This window comes from Lepidothrix coronata, unplaced genomic scaffold (genome assembly GCF_001604755.1).
Source record: "Lepidothrix coronata isolate B3197 unplaced genomic scaffold, Lepidothrix_coronata-1.0 Scaffold38, whole genome shotgun sequence".
NCBI classification, from domain to species: Eukaryota; Metazoa; Chordata; class Aves; order Passeriformes; family Pipridae; genus Lepidothrix; species Lepidothrix coronata.
Window position 1 is genome coordinate 3,657,134 of NW_016690218.1, and position 15,020 is coordinate 3,672,153.

The following is a 15,020-nucleotide window of genomic DNA, read 5'->3' on the forward strand; positions in this document are numbered from 1 at the left end:
TAGCAAAAGATTATCTGTCTTCTCAAGAGGGACAGGCCTTTCCCCAGACTGGGTTTGTAATTCACAAGTGTGCGTCATTTTCCAAATTCAACTACCAAAACCTCAGAGAATACACTTCTCAGCTGAGATTTACTGTCTCCATTTATGTGGCAGCAGGGGACTCAGCCTGTTCTGAGATGAATAGGTCCAAGGTACCCTTGGGTGTATACTTGGCATCAAAATCTCACCTCTTAACTCATGGAATTTTAGCATCATTGTAACTATATGGCATTAATGACACCACTTGCTTCTCCAGCAGTGTTGTTCACTCAGTGGAGCAGGAGTGAACATTTATACTCCTTTCATTGACCTATATACATTTTAATGTTTTAAATTGGATTGTGTGAAAAGGGATGCACTAAGTTTGGAAGTGTCTGTATACCTTGAAGAAATAATTCAAAAAAACACCCCAACAGTAGTCCAACTGCTCACCCTACACCCATCCCAAATACCCCCCAGAAATGCTGCCATGAAATCACAGTTGAATATTTGAGGCATCAAAATCTGAAGATTTGAGGCATCCCTATCCCTGCCTGGACCTGTGAAACATGCCACAGCATTTAAAACTCTTCCAATTTTCTCAAGTTAAAGCTGTGCTGATGAAACACCACACTGATCCCCTCCCACATGGAAGCCAAGAACACTCGGATCCAAAATGCAGCTTATCCCACTCTTATCTAAGGAGTAACTTACATGTAACAGGTCCATTACATGGTAGCTGTTCAAAACCCCAAAAACCAGGCATTGAGGATTCAGTATGCACCATCTCAATGATTTTCATACTAAGTACACTCTACTTGCCAATAAAAACAAGAAGTTCTGAAAAAACTCTCTTTCTTGAATCTTCCTGTGTTATTCCTGCCAGGGGCAGGAGATTTGGAAAGCCAAATGCTGCATTTGGGTGCAGCTATGCCTTTCACACTCAGATTATGCCCTTGCTGAAGCACCTGATGTATTTGCAATGGAGAGCATTCGGTGGTTCACGGCTCATACTGCAGCAAGGCAAAAGGGAGGAGGACAGCAGGGTTTGAGAATCAGGGCATTTCCCACTGCTGGCAGTCACTGGAAATAATGCCATTTGCAAACTGCCCCTATACATAAACATTAAATTGGCACTTTGTTCCATGGGAGAGTTAAACTAAAATTTTTAAGCTCTCTCCTCTGGAAACACAATCTGTGTTTACTGGAACATTAATACATCTCTGGTTATATGGAGCAGTGAAAAGCAGTGACAATCTAGGGCAAAGTTAGCCATGGAAAAACAGCGCCTGTAAAGCGGGAAGCTATCCTAAGTACTTAATCTACTGTCTCACAGCATGACCTATATTTTTTCCACTGAACCTTCTGAAAAGGCAAAGGGTTTTGTTTCATGACTAAGTTCATACACAACCTTGCATTAGCACTGTGGTTATGTTCCATTTGTGTATTTTCAAGGAACATTTATGGACATTTATGGGTAAATTGAGCAGACACACAACCCCCTCGCAAGGCTGATTTTTGGTGAATTTCTGAAAATCTCTTGGACATCTATTTCTAAGAAGTTCTAAACCACTGACAGTTTCTGGACAGTACAGATCACTGAACCGCTGCAACGCTAATCCTGAATTCACACGATGTTGAAGATGAAGCCTGCACACCTTTAAACTATTTTGCTACCCGTGGTAATTATTGCACTTTTATAAAGGGCAAACAACAAGTATTTTAGTATGAGAACTGTTCAAGTAAGTTTTAATAGAGTGCACCAGTGAATCAAGATGACTTGCATCAGATTTTGTTTCCATGAACATCAGATAAAAAAAAAAAAAAAAAAGAAAAGGGGCTACAATTCTTTCTTTCCAAACACCACCCTTTTTCTAAGGCAACAATACACGTCCATTTCCGAACATAACTGTTACATAGGAAAGCTACATCACAGTACAGTATGTAAAGTCCATCTCGGTCAAGAAGCCATTAGAGAATGGCACATTTACTACACTTACAGCCTTCTAACTTAGGGTTACAGAGTTTACCACAGCTTTTTTTTTAATTTTTATTTTTTAAAGTGACAATTTCTTAATGAACTTTCTATTCTTCACAAGAGTGTGCAGATGGGGCCCATATGTTGATATTACAGTAATTACGACATTAAATAACATTGCACAACCAACCTCTATGGTTAATTCAGTACAAAAGAACAAGTATTAAAATGTACCAGTACTAGTGGTTTTACACAGTTTATAATCATTAATTATGAAGGAAAAAAATGTGGGGCTGTTTTTTTTTTTTTCTTTTCTGTAGGCAAGTGCCTAATTGCAAAGCTGCACATTACAGGCATAATGATGTGGAATAAATACAAGAAATCTGGTAAAATATTAAACACAAACAGGTTACATGGGAACAAACTGTACAACCACAAAAGCATAAATCAACAATTTATCATTATAAACAATGTATGTTTAGCTGTAAAATATTACGTGGAATTGCATGTACTCTTTGGGGGGCACATGTTCCAAAAGCCAAGCTAATTCCTGAGGTGGTATTATTAACTTATACAATTGGTCAACACTTCAGATTATCTTGTGCTATTAAACAGTCCCAATGTTAATATATTTCCATAAAATGGAATTTGTAGTATTCTGAAGGCAGCAAACAAGTGATATTTTACACCATGATATTCAAATGAAATAATTCCGGTTCTCCGTTTTGGTGCTACATTTGTTAATGGGCCATGGGAGTAAGGACTGGAATTTGCAGACAGAACACCACTTACACCTGGTTTCTGTTCCCCCACAGCTCTGAGCTGGCCCAAGGCAAAACAAAGTTTCTAAACTGTAAGTGCCAACACTGTAAACAAGTTTGTCTCTTTTTTCAACTAAACACTGTCCAATAACGAGGATAAGAGCCAAAGATAAGCAGGAACAGTCTCGTGTAGAACAAAAGCCAATTCCTCGACTTTTGGTTCAATTAATGAACAATCTTTAAATAATTAAAAATGGTCATGCTACAGTTGTGAAATTGTGCATTTGACTCAGGACACAAGTTTTTTAAAAAACGCATGGTAGAGGTAAGACTTATAAAAACACCAAAAATGTAAATGATAGGGAAGAACTTTTCCAACTCAAAGCATCAAACATACATTTCTGTGCAGAAATCTAGACAACTATACAAGATCTGAATTTAAGCAGTCATCTTTTTATTATACAACTCTATGAACATAAAATGAACAGAATGCTCTATATACTTACCTGTACATGTGAACATAACTTCTTTAGCTACAGTTATTTAATATAGGTCATACTGGATTTAACTTTACAATTCTGAATAACTATGTATAACCTTATTGCAATAAGGGCAATTTCTACATGGGGAGTTTCACAGGCCAATCACATTAGGCGTAACCAGTACATTCAAAGTGTAGATCGTGTATGAATCTTCCCTGATCCCAAAGAATTTAGGTTCTCTTTACAGCTTAAGCTCGTTCGCTATCTTGGATGCAATGTTCTTAAATGCGATAGAAGTCCCAGATATTCTCTTGAAACGAACTCCATTGAGCGACAATCGTGGCAGTTTGCAGACTTCCATCTCCCACTGAACAAGGCTGTCTTGTCGTGCATCGCCGTGAACGCAGAAGAGCAAAAACCTCTCCTTTTGTTCGTAATCACAGTTATTAGCATCTAACACTTTCCGAATCTCTCTCATCATATCGTTTGGGTCCATAGAACTAGTGGTCTTCATACTCCACGTGAACCGCAAGGAGCGTGGCTTTGAATCTTTACTATCCTCCTTCTCTCTGTCTTTTGGCTCCCCAGAAACACTCCTGGAACAAGTCACATACAGAAAAGTCAAAACCAAAAGCAGTAGAACCAAGAGATAGAAGAGAAATACAGTTGTTGAACAGGGGTTTCTAAACCGCGACTGACCCGCCACTAGTCACACGCAAGCGAATTCCAAGAGTTAGATAGATACTGCTGGAACAGTCGTGCCCCATCTCCTGCACACGTGTGCCTCAGCACAGCACTGTGCCACAGTAGTGGCACACAAGCAAAGCAAGTTTGGAAACCCCTGCTCTACAACGTTCTGATGACAACATGTGCAATGGTAACTGCAGCGGACACACGTTACTCCATACTGCTCCAAAGAAAGTGGAATCTATGTAAAAGCATGACTGAAGTTCTGCTGATTTCATGATCTGGAGCATGCCATACACCAACAAAACTGAAGTTGAGGGACACAATCCTGCAGCATAAATCATACTGTAAAAGCAGCAGAGGAAGAAAACCCACCCTGTGATTCACAAGTCTTCAGTTAATTCCCTCCCCATCTTTTCCACCTTTCCCCCCTTTTGCATTTATTATGTATTTTTGACCTCTCTCTGTGTCAAAAGACCTTATAATAACATGTTTTATTTTAACTGATGAAGCAGAATTTTGTGCTGTAATTTGGTTGTAAAGAGCTTGAGGTCACCGTTTGAGTACAGGGCCAGCAGCTTTTTCACAGAAGAAACAGCGACATGTAGACACAAAGTATTTTATTTGATACAATGACTCAGACAAAATTGCAATGGAATAATTTCCAATTAACGTTCTTAGTCTGATGCTTCCTTACCAAGTAGATTACTTATTCCACTGTAGAAAGCATTTTGAGAAACAGCACTCATTATTTTAAAGTCACTCCACAGTTAGCTACATCTGTTCTTGTCCCAGGTACCCATGATGCTGATGCCTCCCCATCTGTCAGTGGGGAAAGGTGCTGTTCTCATTTTGATAAGTCTACAAACCGTCATTTTTCAGAGAGGAGTCAAAACAAGCATTTTTAATTTAACTTTCAGTGTGATCCCCAAAGAACCACATTGATATTAAGGGATAGAGCATGGCAGAGATAAGATCTCAAATGACTTTTTTAGCCCAAAACAGACACTGTAGGATGACAAAAAGCAGAGAAAGCTAGAGAATGAAAGCAAAAGCTGAAAGCAACTTCACACTTGGTTTCATCTGAACACTTGATTAACCTCTTTTCCCTTTCCACATCCAAGAATGACAGCTAATAGACTTTGAATTGAAAAGGGCTAACTTAGATAAATGCATTGTGTATTATACAGTGTATCCTGTTAAAAATGTGCTAGGGGTTTTTTTTTGTTTGTTTGTTTGTTTGTTTTAAATAGAGGCTTTCTTTTTTGAAAAGTAAGTTGATACTTCGTGTAAGTGACCAGTTTAGAATGCAAACTACAATGCCTGTTCATTAGAGAGCAGAAAAATAAAGTTATGCACTGTGCTTAAGCACACCAAAAATGCAGAACCAAATGCTGAAACATGGCAAAAGAGCAGATATACTGGAAAATGAGCACATGAAGGAATGTTTTATTACTAACAAAGCACCTATAGATTTGTGTACAGTGGTTGCCATACAAAGTCAATATTTGGCAGTCACCACCCCTTTTGTCTGAATGTCACTTGTTTTATTTCTCAGTGCAAGGGACATTCATTCCTCAGGGACTATAAGGTGTTTACTTCTGGCAAACAGCAGCTTTAGTAATGAGCACAGTATGTAACTACAGTAAAACTTTAATAGATACATATATACACACAGACACACAGAAAATATATTACATTTTCCACTGAAACCAAAAGTAAACACCATTAAATATTTATAAGCCAAAACATGATTTGAAGTGCCTAAATGACTGGTTAACTCCTACAAGGGGCTTTATTATTCGAAGAAATATGCTTACATAAAATTTTATATTAAATACTTCGCAAGAAAGCAGATATAAAGGGATATAAAGAGGGATATAGAGGATCTCACCAAAACCCCCTCCCCCCAAATAAAAAACATTTTTGAAATACAGATTACTTAAGCACTATTCTATTTTACATCCTGATTAAAAGTCTTTAAGAAATCACTTAAACCTTGATGCGAAAGACCTAGGAGCGAAGTATTAATAGTGACTCCTCACCTTGAGGTGTCAGTTCTGCCACTGGCTTCGCCTTCACTTGGATCCCTCAAAACAAAGTTAAGGTTGAGATTCAATGATAAAGGTGAAAAATAAAAGTTAAGAAAACCTATACCCAGAACAATGTTAAATAGCTACTGAAGAAAAAAAAAAAGATCAGTATAATAATGTCAAGCCTAATATTGTTTAATAGTATTTTTTCACAGCTGTAATTTTAGTTTCCCTTTATGAAACCTTAACTTCTTCCAACTCTGACCTGTAATTGTTTGGTTTTGTTTGTTTGTTGTTTGGTTTTTTTTCCCAAACTGATGGCAAAATTAACACGTTGTTCTCAACCTACTGCAGACAGAGCAATGGCCACATGTAATTCCAGCAAGCACAGAGGAGCAGTCAGTCAAGGTGGTCCAGGGGGGCTCCACTCTGCACCCTTGCGGGTCAGGCCTTTACATGTCGGTCCTGAAAGCACTTCAGGACATGCCTATGCTTAAGCACACTCAAGTAATTAACAGTAAGATGTGCCTAAGAGTTTGTGAGACCAAATGTTTGGAGCCCAGTTCACAAAGGTTACTTCAAGATCTGCTTCAGCAAGTCAGCTGTTACATTGACTTCAGTCAGATTGCTGGCAAGCTTGAGGTTAAACATATCTCTATCTTGTTGAATTAGAGTTGTGCTTTACAAGGAACTGGTTTATATTATGTCTTTTTAGTATGAAGCAACTTGAAATATATCCACACGTATAAGCCACCTAGGTATGTTCCTAGTGCTGCTGTACAAACATTTTAGCACCCAATTTCAATTATCTAATTAATTTAATATCTTCAAAACACCAATATTTTATTAATTAACATCAGGGAAGTATTGCTTGACATAAACCATTGATTCAAAGTACTTCAATACCCTATTCACTAAGCATTCTTCATTATGCATGATTTTATATACTTACCAGGAAAGGCATTTACCTTTGCCAAAAGTTAGTAAAAAAAGTCTTTCATGACACCTTCTAGTCAAAGTATGCTTTAAAGCATTATTTCCTGAACAGTACAGAAGTTAAAAGGCACGCAGTTATGCGATCCAACTCAAAGAACAGCAAAAAATAAAACCCTGAACCTCCACCCATGTAATCCCAGCCACTAAGTCTCAAACAACACAAATGTTAACAAAATAAAAACCACAACAAAACAACACCAAAACACCCCACCATCACCAGCAACAAAACAAACACATTTCCTACAAGGCCTTTGCTATAGGAAAATACACTTTTAACACTGTAAAACATAATAGGAAATTGTATACAAGTCTTCTATACTACGGATAGATCAATTTAAGATATGTTAATTCTAAACACATTTTACAATACTCTTCTTATATTGTGGTTTAACATAATGAAAACATTAATTCTTTGATCTCTTAAAAAAATAAAAGGCAGCAAGAAACTATTCCTTGCAAATAACAATGACAAAAAAACCAGCTGAACTCTTTAAATTGGTTAGTTACTCAACAGAAGATACCTTCTTCCCATTTAGAGATCTACACTGACACCACAGTTGACTAATTTGCTGTAACTTTTTTTTTCCCCTCTTTAAAACCAGAGGACAACTCTCTCCTTGCACCTATGTAAGCGCTGGAGATACCAATAATGGAGGATCATAGTGCTGTATCTTCAGGTTTCTGAAAAAAGAAATTACTTCATATCCTTTTTTTTAGGTCATCAAAGGAGCTATTACTTAGGCACACACTGATGCATCAGGTAAAATCAATTTTATGAGGAACATCACTGCATTTCTAACTTTCTCTCTTCTTTCCTCTCGTAGTACCACCCTACACAATTAATGATATTTTCCTTACAAATTTGCAACTACGAGCTTAATGTAGCCTTGAATTTATCTTTTTTTCCCCCCTACACACAAATGATAGAATTCAGTGTATAACAGCATGATTCTGTAAGGGAAAGACAAATTTCCAGTATATAAGTTTGTTGTAAAACTGACAATAATGCAGTATGGACGCATCCATGAACAGGCTTAAGAATTACAGGTAAATCACTGTTAGAAAGAGGCAAACTGAAAATTAAGCCCCCTTTTGGGAAAGGTTTTTGACTGCTAAGTCAGCAGTTACTTGATATTAAGCAGTATATTTGAAAATCTTTCCCAGCACCTCTTCTCACAGTATTATTACTGTTAGCATCACTGCAGGAATGAATGCAGATCCAGCATGTGTGGGTTTTCTTCTTTCAGAATCCTGAACTTAAATTGCAAGAAGCTAGTGACATAATAGAAGAGGGTGTATGATACTGAAATATTATTACTTCCAGACATCCAGACTTCTGCCTGCTTCCAAGCTTCTCATTTCTTCACAGATTTCAGAATTCCCCAAAATAATTTGGTAATATATATTCCTTCTAAGTACAGTAATAAAATCATTGTAAATACAGCCCTTGCAACAAACTGCATCCAGTTAAAAAAGTAAAATAGTTAAAATTAAATAATGACTCATTTTGAAGTCCCCGTTTTCAGTATTTAAATTAATTTGATTTTAACTTAACTGTATCATCTTTGTATTTTAGCTGTAAAGCAGGAGCAAAAACTCCTTTTGAGCAGCATTCTCTTGCTCCTTTAAGATAAAGAAGTCAGATAGCTGGTCAAACATAACAGCTATGATATATACAGAGAAGTAAAACAAGGCAGATTCTGGAAGGAACACACAAAACAAGCAGCATTCTAACTAAATCTATATTTACTTCACACTTAAACTGTAAATTCTCAAAGACTTCGCAATTACAGCCCTGGTTACAGGCTGGGCTTTTTAAAATTTTTTTCTCTTAAAAATCGAGGTACTAACCTGCGGACAAACTTGGAAGTTATCTTGCTTATTATACCAGTCGAAGTCCCTCTTCTAGCATGTGCAAAAGCACCGGTTTCATGGGATGGTGAGGCGGGTGGTCCATTGTAAGTGGCATTACGCCGCTCCCTCAGCTGCTCCCCATGGAAAGTGCTTCGACTTGAACTCCCCCGAGGAAAGCGGGTTCGGTCTGGAGTGGTAGTGCTAATACTATGAGCAGACGGGGAAGCAGCAGGCACTCTTTGAGTTGCACTGCTGGGAAAACAGAAGCATGAATAAAGAGAAAGACTGTGCTAAAAACCCTCCTACATGACAACCGTTCTTCGAAGGCAGGAAAGAAACCCCACTCTTGGTTCTTTTTATTTTAAAAACTGAATCTGCTACTGATTCGCTTTTATGATTCATACTTAGAAATGATCAAGAGATGATATTTTCATTGTAAAATGAAGTTATCTCAAGTATTAAGAGCAGTTAAAAAAAGTATACACAGAGAACAGGACAAAGGAAAAAGGTAGAAAAGTCTGTAGCAAAATTTGGAAAGTGTTCCCAGCCCTCTTCTGAAAAAATGTGTTCATCAAAACCTTTAATACAAGCACTCCCAAAAAATTTAATGGATATTTCTTAAGTAATTGTCTGACAGAAATAAATGTGTAAAGGTATTCAGGCAATTAATGCTAAGAACAACTATACTATGGTGCTTTTAGACACAAATGAGTTTAGTAATCTACAAATCAGAGAGGTTAACATTTCAGTACTTCATCTGAATTTATGGTGGCCTGCCTGGTATGGTCCTGTCTAAAGTAGTCGAATTTTTAACTTGAGTTTTCCAAAAGTTTCCAGAGGGAGGCAGTCAAGGAACTTCTTTAACTGTATGCAAACATGTTTGTCATGAACAAAACCAGGCTTAAATCATCTGTAATGCCCACAGTACTTGAGTAAGCTACTGCTTCAAAACAGAATGCAATGTGACAGTTTCGAGTAGACTACAAACATACTGAGGCCTATCGTGAACTGAACAACAGCATTTTTGAAGTGCACAGCGCTAAAGAAATAACCACCCATTTCTTACCTTGGTCGGTAAGCTTCAGTACCATCTTTGATGGTTGGCAGTGTAACTTTTATAGGATGACCAGAGGCAGACATAGACTTTTGATGTCGAGGGCGCGTGGATACGGAGGCTACTGCAGAGCCTCCAGAAGATGTGCTACTCGCAGACATTTCCGTCAGGCTTTTGCCATGGAAGCAAGGCAGGAGAGATGGACAAAGGGAAAGGAAAAAGAAAGGTTAGTGTAAAACCCTTTAAATGATTTCTTCTTTTAGAACACAGCAAGTGCTGTTTAAGTAACCAGAAGGACTGAGTGACCAGGCTGTCTTAGTCAGCTAAAGTAAAGAAGACAGAATTGTGAGAAAATTATGTTCATCCATAAATCAATTCACCATAAATCAATTCACACATGCTAAGTTAGGCCTTTTCATTCCCCTCAAGGTTAAAGCTTACACACAAAAAGTAATGAAGAAAGACCACAAAGAATACATAGATATAGGAAAAAATACTGAAAAATAAATTTCCAAAAGGCTTAAAGAGACTGATTAAATAGACTCTCCTTTTGTGGATAGCCCTATTTGCAGTTAAAACAAACATCTAAAACTTGAAACATTTGGAACTGCTGTCGCACTATCACTTGGAAGTGACTGTGTTTTTAAAGGACAAATTTGTACTTCTGCTCTGGACTATCCCAGTCCCTGCTAGGCTGAGCCAACACTTTCAAAGTACAGTTTCTTCTACCGGTACTTTTATTTCTCCTTCCTAAAGTGGCAAGAAAGATGAAAGTAGTGGCAAAACTATTGTGTTATTAATTTTTAAAAGAAAAGTCAAATGACTTCAGGCAAACTACAGCTTTGCCTCTACAAGCCTAAGTGAAATTGCATTAATAATATATTAGCAACGACAGTCCCAAAGCTAAATAATACCAGTAGCAAAGAGGTAAAGATTTCAGATTAATAGTTTGATGACACAAGACATTCATCTGCACCAAATCCAAATACAACTGCAACACAATGTCTTGTGGGAAAGGCATATAAAAGTCAAAAAAAAAATCTTCATTTCTCAGAATACGCCCGAAGAACTGAGTATGATATTCATTGCACTCACGAAAGGAACAGGGATTAAGAATCTTTATATAGAAATATATATTTTCTATATATAGAAAAAATTAAACTGTAAAATGAAAAACTTTGAAATAAAATCCCTACTTTTTAAAGTGTTTTTTGTACTAAATCTCTTGAAAGAAAAAACTACCTATCTTTGCAAGATCAGAAAAAAATATTCTAACATATATTTTAACCCTATATCTGAAAAACATATTTTCTTTCTTTTCAAAAAAGGATTCTTACTACCTTAGTTACAAATATTTTGAACATTAGACAAAAATTTGAGGGGACACTTTTGAAAGCACCCATCCAATAATTTGAAACTAATACTGAAAATTAGTTTTCTGCTTTTTAATGTACCTTCTTATAGGACTTTAGAAACTTTTTTAAATAGCTGTACTTTACAGGTTCCACAGCTCATCATTTTATGATAGATGAATAACCCTATACTTCTCTTATTTCCAAAATTACATGCATCATTAAAAAAATTAAAGCTCTGTGACAGAAAACCAAACTAGTTTACTAAATTATGTTATCTCATGCTATGGACTTTTTTGTTCATTTTACATGAACCATTTTATTTGAATAGCTTAGAAAACATCAGAATAAGAGCTGTTATTTGAATCTAAAAACAAAAAAATAAAATCCAGATTTTATTACTCTCCATTAAAGCCAATATTTTGCCTCTCAGTCAGGTACAGGGCTTAACTAACACCAAGGATGAACAAAGGGCATATTTAAAAACCCCAGTAACTGTGGCATTGTTAAATACAACACTATTTAACAAAACATACTAAACTGAGCATAATTATCGTCTCATATAAAGACACAATTTGGTTACCATCACTACAAACATATTATTTAGACCAAAAAATTGTATTGAAAATGACTAACAAGTTTTAACAATGTCAGTTTTTTGAGCTATTACAGGGGGAAATGAAAAAGGATCAAGCTACACTGTCAGAGCGATCCATCTGAAGTTCTCCACAGTATATCTGCCCACTTAGCAATTAGTTGTTAGCACAGTTATTTTATTCTGTGCTGGAAGGCAACCCTTGGTAATACATGTGATTCCATTCAAAGAGGCAAAGGCTGATTGACACATGTAGTTAAAAAGTTCACCACAAACACAGAAACAGCAGTGGAAGACAAGATGAAAACATACACCTGAACTTTATGTATTTCATACCATGCTTCTTAATGGTATTGATTAATTGCATAACCTGCTTCTTCTGTGCCTCAGTTCTTGTACCCAAATTAATAAGCAAGAAAAGTTGAACAATACCTGTTGTCCTTCCCATTCTGTATCGCAGAATAGCGATCTGAAGAACGTTCACAAACGTAAGTGTTCCTCCTTGTCATTCCACTACCAGAAAACACATTATTCTAGAAGAAAAATAAGACTAAAATTAAATACTTTCTTCTACTGTAATTGTGTTGTACAAAAATGTAAACATCAGAAGCAAATCAAAACAGCATTTCAACTGTTTATTTGTATTCTTGAAGTCTTCAAACGTACTAGATTAATCTGTTGACACAAATCATTTATACCATCAGCTATTTTATCCAACAGCTCATTCCCCATTGCAAGTATCCTAAGAGAAAACAAAGAAATTTAATTTTGCTGACATTTGCTTAACTTAGTATTATTATGCCATTCCTGTGTTAGAGAATTATTTGTCCCTCAGATCAACTACACTGGAATCCCAGAGAACACACCTATGGGTGGCTGAACGGCTTCCCTGCACAGATTAATTTGCCAACAAGGGCTCCAGCCTTTCAGTTTGTTGTCCCTGTCAAAACAGCTTTCAACAGGAAAATGAAAATACTATTGACCTGAGTCAGTCAATCCAGAAATTATGATGCACAGAACATAGCAAATAGGTTTTGTATCAGCAAATACTGACAGGAATTTCTTTCTATTAATTTCACTTTGCATACACTTCACAAAACCCCTAGAAATGTTCTCCTCTACCCCTATCACACACAGGTTACCAGCTGAAGGCTTACTTTTAGTACATGATGTACAATTCTCAGTTTTTAATGCAGTAGATATTGAATTTAGAGTGGGAGAGGTTCCAACATGGTAAGATTACATACTGACACATGCTGGCAAAAGATTTCAAATACACTAGACTCCGGTACTTCAGGACATCATGAACTCTGCAAGATTTTACTGTGCTTAGGTCCCTCTCACCTACAGTTTTTCAGCATTAATATGACCCCACAGAGATTACTGAATAAACTGTTTCAAGGCCAATTTGTAAGGAAGATTAACAACTGCAGCAATTGTTTCTGAAGTTAAATTCTCATAAGTTAGACTAATATGACTGAAGGTGATAAATGTTTTCAAGAAATTCTGCCTTACCTAACATCATGTTATCCCCAAAGTTACACAAAAATATTTTAAAATTACCCACATCAAGTTAGCTTTGTTGACTTTAAATGTTTGACTTCTAAAAAAACCAATTTCACTTTCTGTGTAAGCTGCTCAACCTTGAACTACTGTTGCAATACCAGACACTAATATTCCTTAATCGTGCCCATCACAAAGCCTTTCAAAGTCCCAGAATAGTAACAGGGCTAAAAATGTACAAATACTGAAGTTGCCATTAGCAAGTAAATCAATTTCTCATTCTTCATAGCAAAGATACTCCATTTAATTAGTTCTCACAAAGCAGAGAAATGCTGTTGACATATCAGCTTGTACCATACATGACTGTAATCAGCTTTGGGGCAATATAGTTTTGGGAAAGCTCAGATATGAAATCTAATCTTAGAAGACTCAAAAGTTCCTGCATGCAATACACACAGCCATAATTTCAAAGACTCTTGGGGAGGGGTTGGGGGACAATGATCATATTTAAAATTTAATTTTTTTTTTTAAATATTAATTTGCTTGTTCAATTTCTGAATACAAGAACCAGGTTGTAAATCATAACGTCAACAGGCACACGCACCAGGGAACAAGTGGGTTGCTCCCCCTCACCTCACCCCATTCCTGAAGTCCAAAATGAAGCAGAAAAAGAAACAGCCAAATTTATGGAGAAGGTTCACGAGGGATATTATATAGGATTAATAGATGAAATCTCTGATTCAGAAAGTCCCTTGACTTTCCTGTAGATACACAAGCATTTGAAACTAGAAAAAGAGCACTCCATATTGGTCTGTTCTTACATTCTTTCCCTAAATATCCACTATTTGTCTTGACAGAACTTCAGTTTGCTCAAGTGCAGACGTTCTCATGCTTACTGTTATGTTAGTGTTACAAAAAGTAAAGTTGGTGAGGGGAAGGGAAAGGTTTATTTTAAAAGATCCACTGTAGCCTATTTCTGTCTGCCAGTAAAAGTTACCAGAAATAGACTTAGTGGCTTAGTCAGAAACCATTATGTCTATAGCAACCCTGTGCTGCAGATTTTGTTAAAACAGGAAAAAATAAATATAATGAGCCAAAAGCACACACACTCACACTGGTAACTGCACTTGATTTTTTTCTGTCTGGACCCACAAGTGGACTTGCAGCCATCTCTCCTTTGGATCCCACTGTAGTGCTGCCAAGTTTGCGCGAGACATCCTTGTCCCACTCTTCTTTCTGTTCACTTTCCACGCTGTTTGCCTGAGACCTTTTTGTGTATGACACAGCAGGAGGAATTGAGGGACCAACTGCCAAATAAAAACAGTATTAATAAATACCTAAAAATAGTCACTGCATTTTTCTTGGCCAAAATAGTCTAAATATAGTTCCCTTAGTCCAAAAAAAGCATCTGAACAACTATGACGGCAAACTCAGCACATACACCAACCTACTAAACTCAGCTTTGACAGCCTGTTTTCTTTTAACCCACTCTCTTCACCATCAATTTGCAGTTGAGAATTAATTCCCATTTCATATCAGTATGTAAAACCTAGAAGAGTATTTTAATTCTCATTTTAAACCCACACAATTTGTACGATATTATGACAAAAGGAATTAGAGGATGTTTTTCAAAGTATTTCTTTAGTACTTTTTGCCACATACCTTTTCCTCTAAATACTATGAAAGATTATTTTGCCCTGAAAACCA

General features: G+C 36.7%; 1 protein-coding gene across 5 annotated transcripts in view; it reads right to left on the bottom strand.

Moving 5' to 3' along the window:
- Positions 1-1,738: 1,738 nt before the first annotated feature.
- Positions 1,739-15,020, bottom strand: part of MARK1 (microtubule affinity regulating kinase 1) — a 58,753-nt gene continuing 45,471 nt past the window's right edge. For 2 of the 5 annotated variants that reach the window (XM_017812878.1, XM_017812882.1), the window contains 6 exons: positions 14,427-14,620; positions 12,243-12,343; positions 9,876-10,034; positions 8,807-9,061; positions 5,972-6,016; positions 1,739-3,835 (listed from right to left, as the gene is read on the bottom strand). In XM_017812878.1, the coding sequence (XP_017668367.1) occupies positions 3,481-3,835; positions 5,972-6,016; positions 8,807-9,061; positions 9,876-10,034; positions 12,243-12,343; positions 14,427-14,620 (1,109 nt within the window). In that variant the 3' untranslated portion in view covers positions 1,739-3,480. The remainder of the gene's footprint in view (positions 3,836-5,971; positions 6,017-8,806; positions 9,062-9,875; positions 10,035-12,242; positions 12,344-14,426; positions 14,621-15,020) is intronic. The other 3 variants (XM_017812879.1, XM_017812881.1, XM_017812880.1) reach the window with 3 other exon arrangements.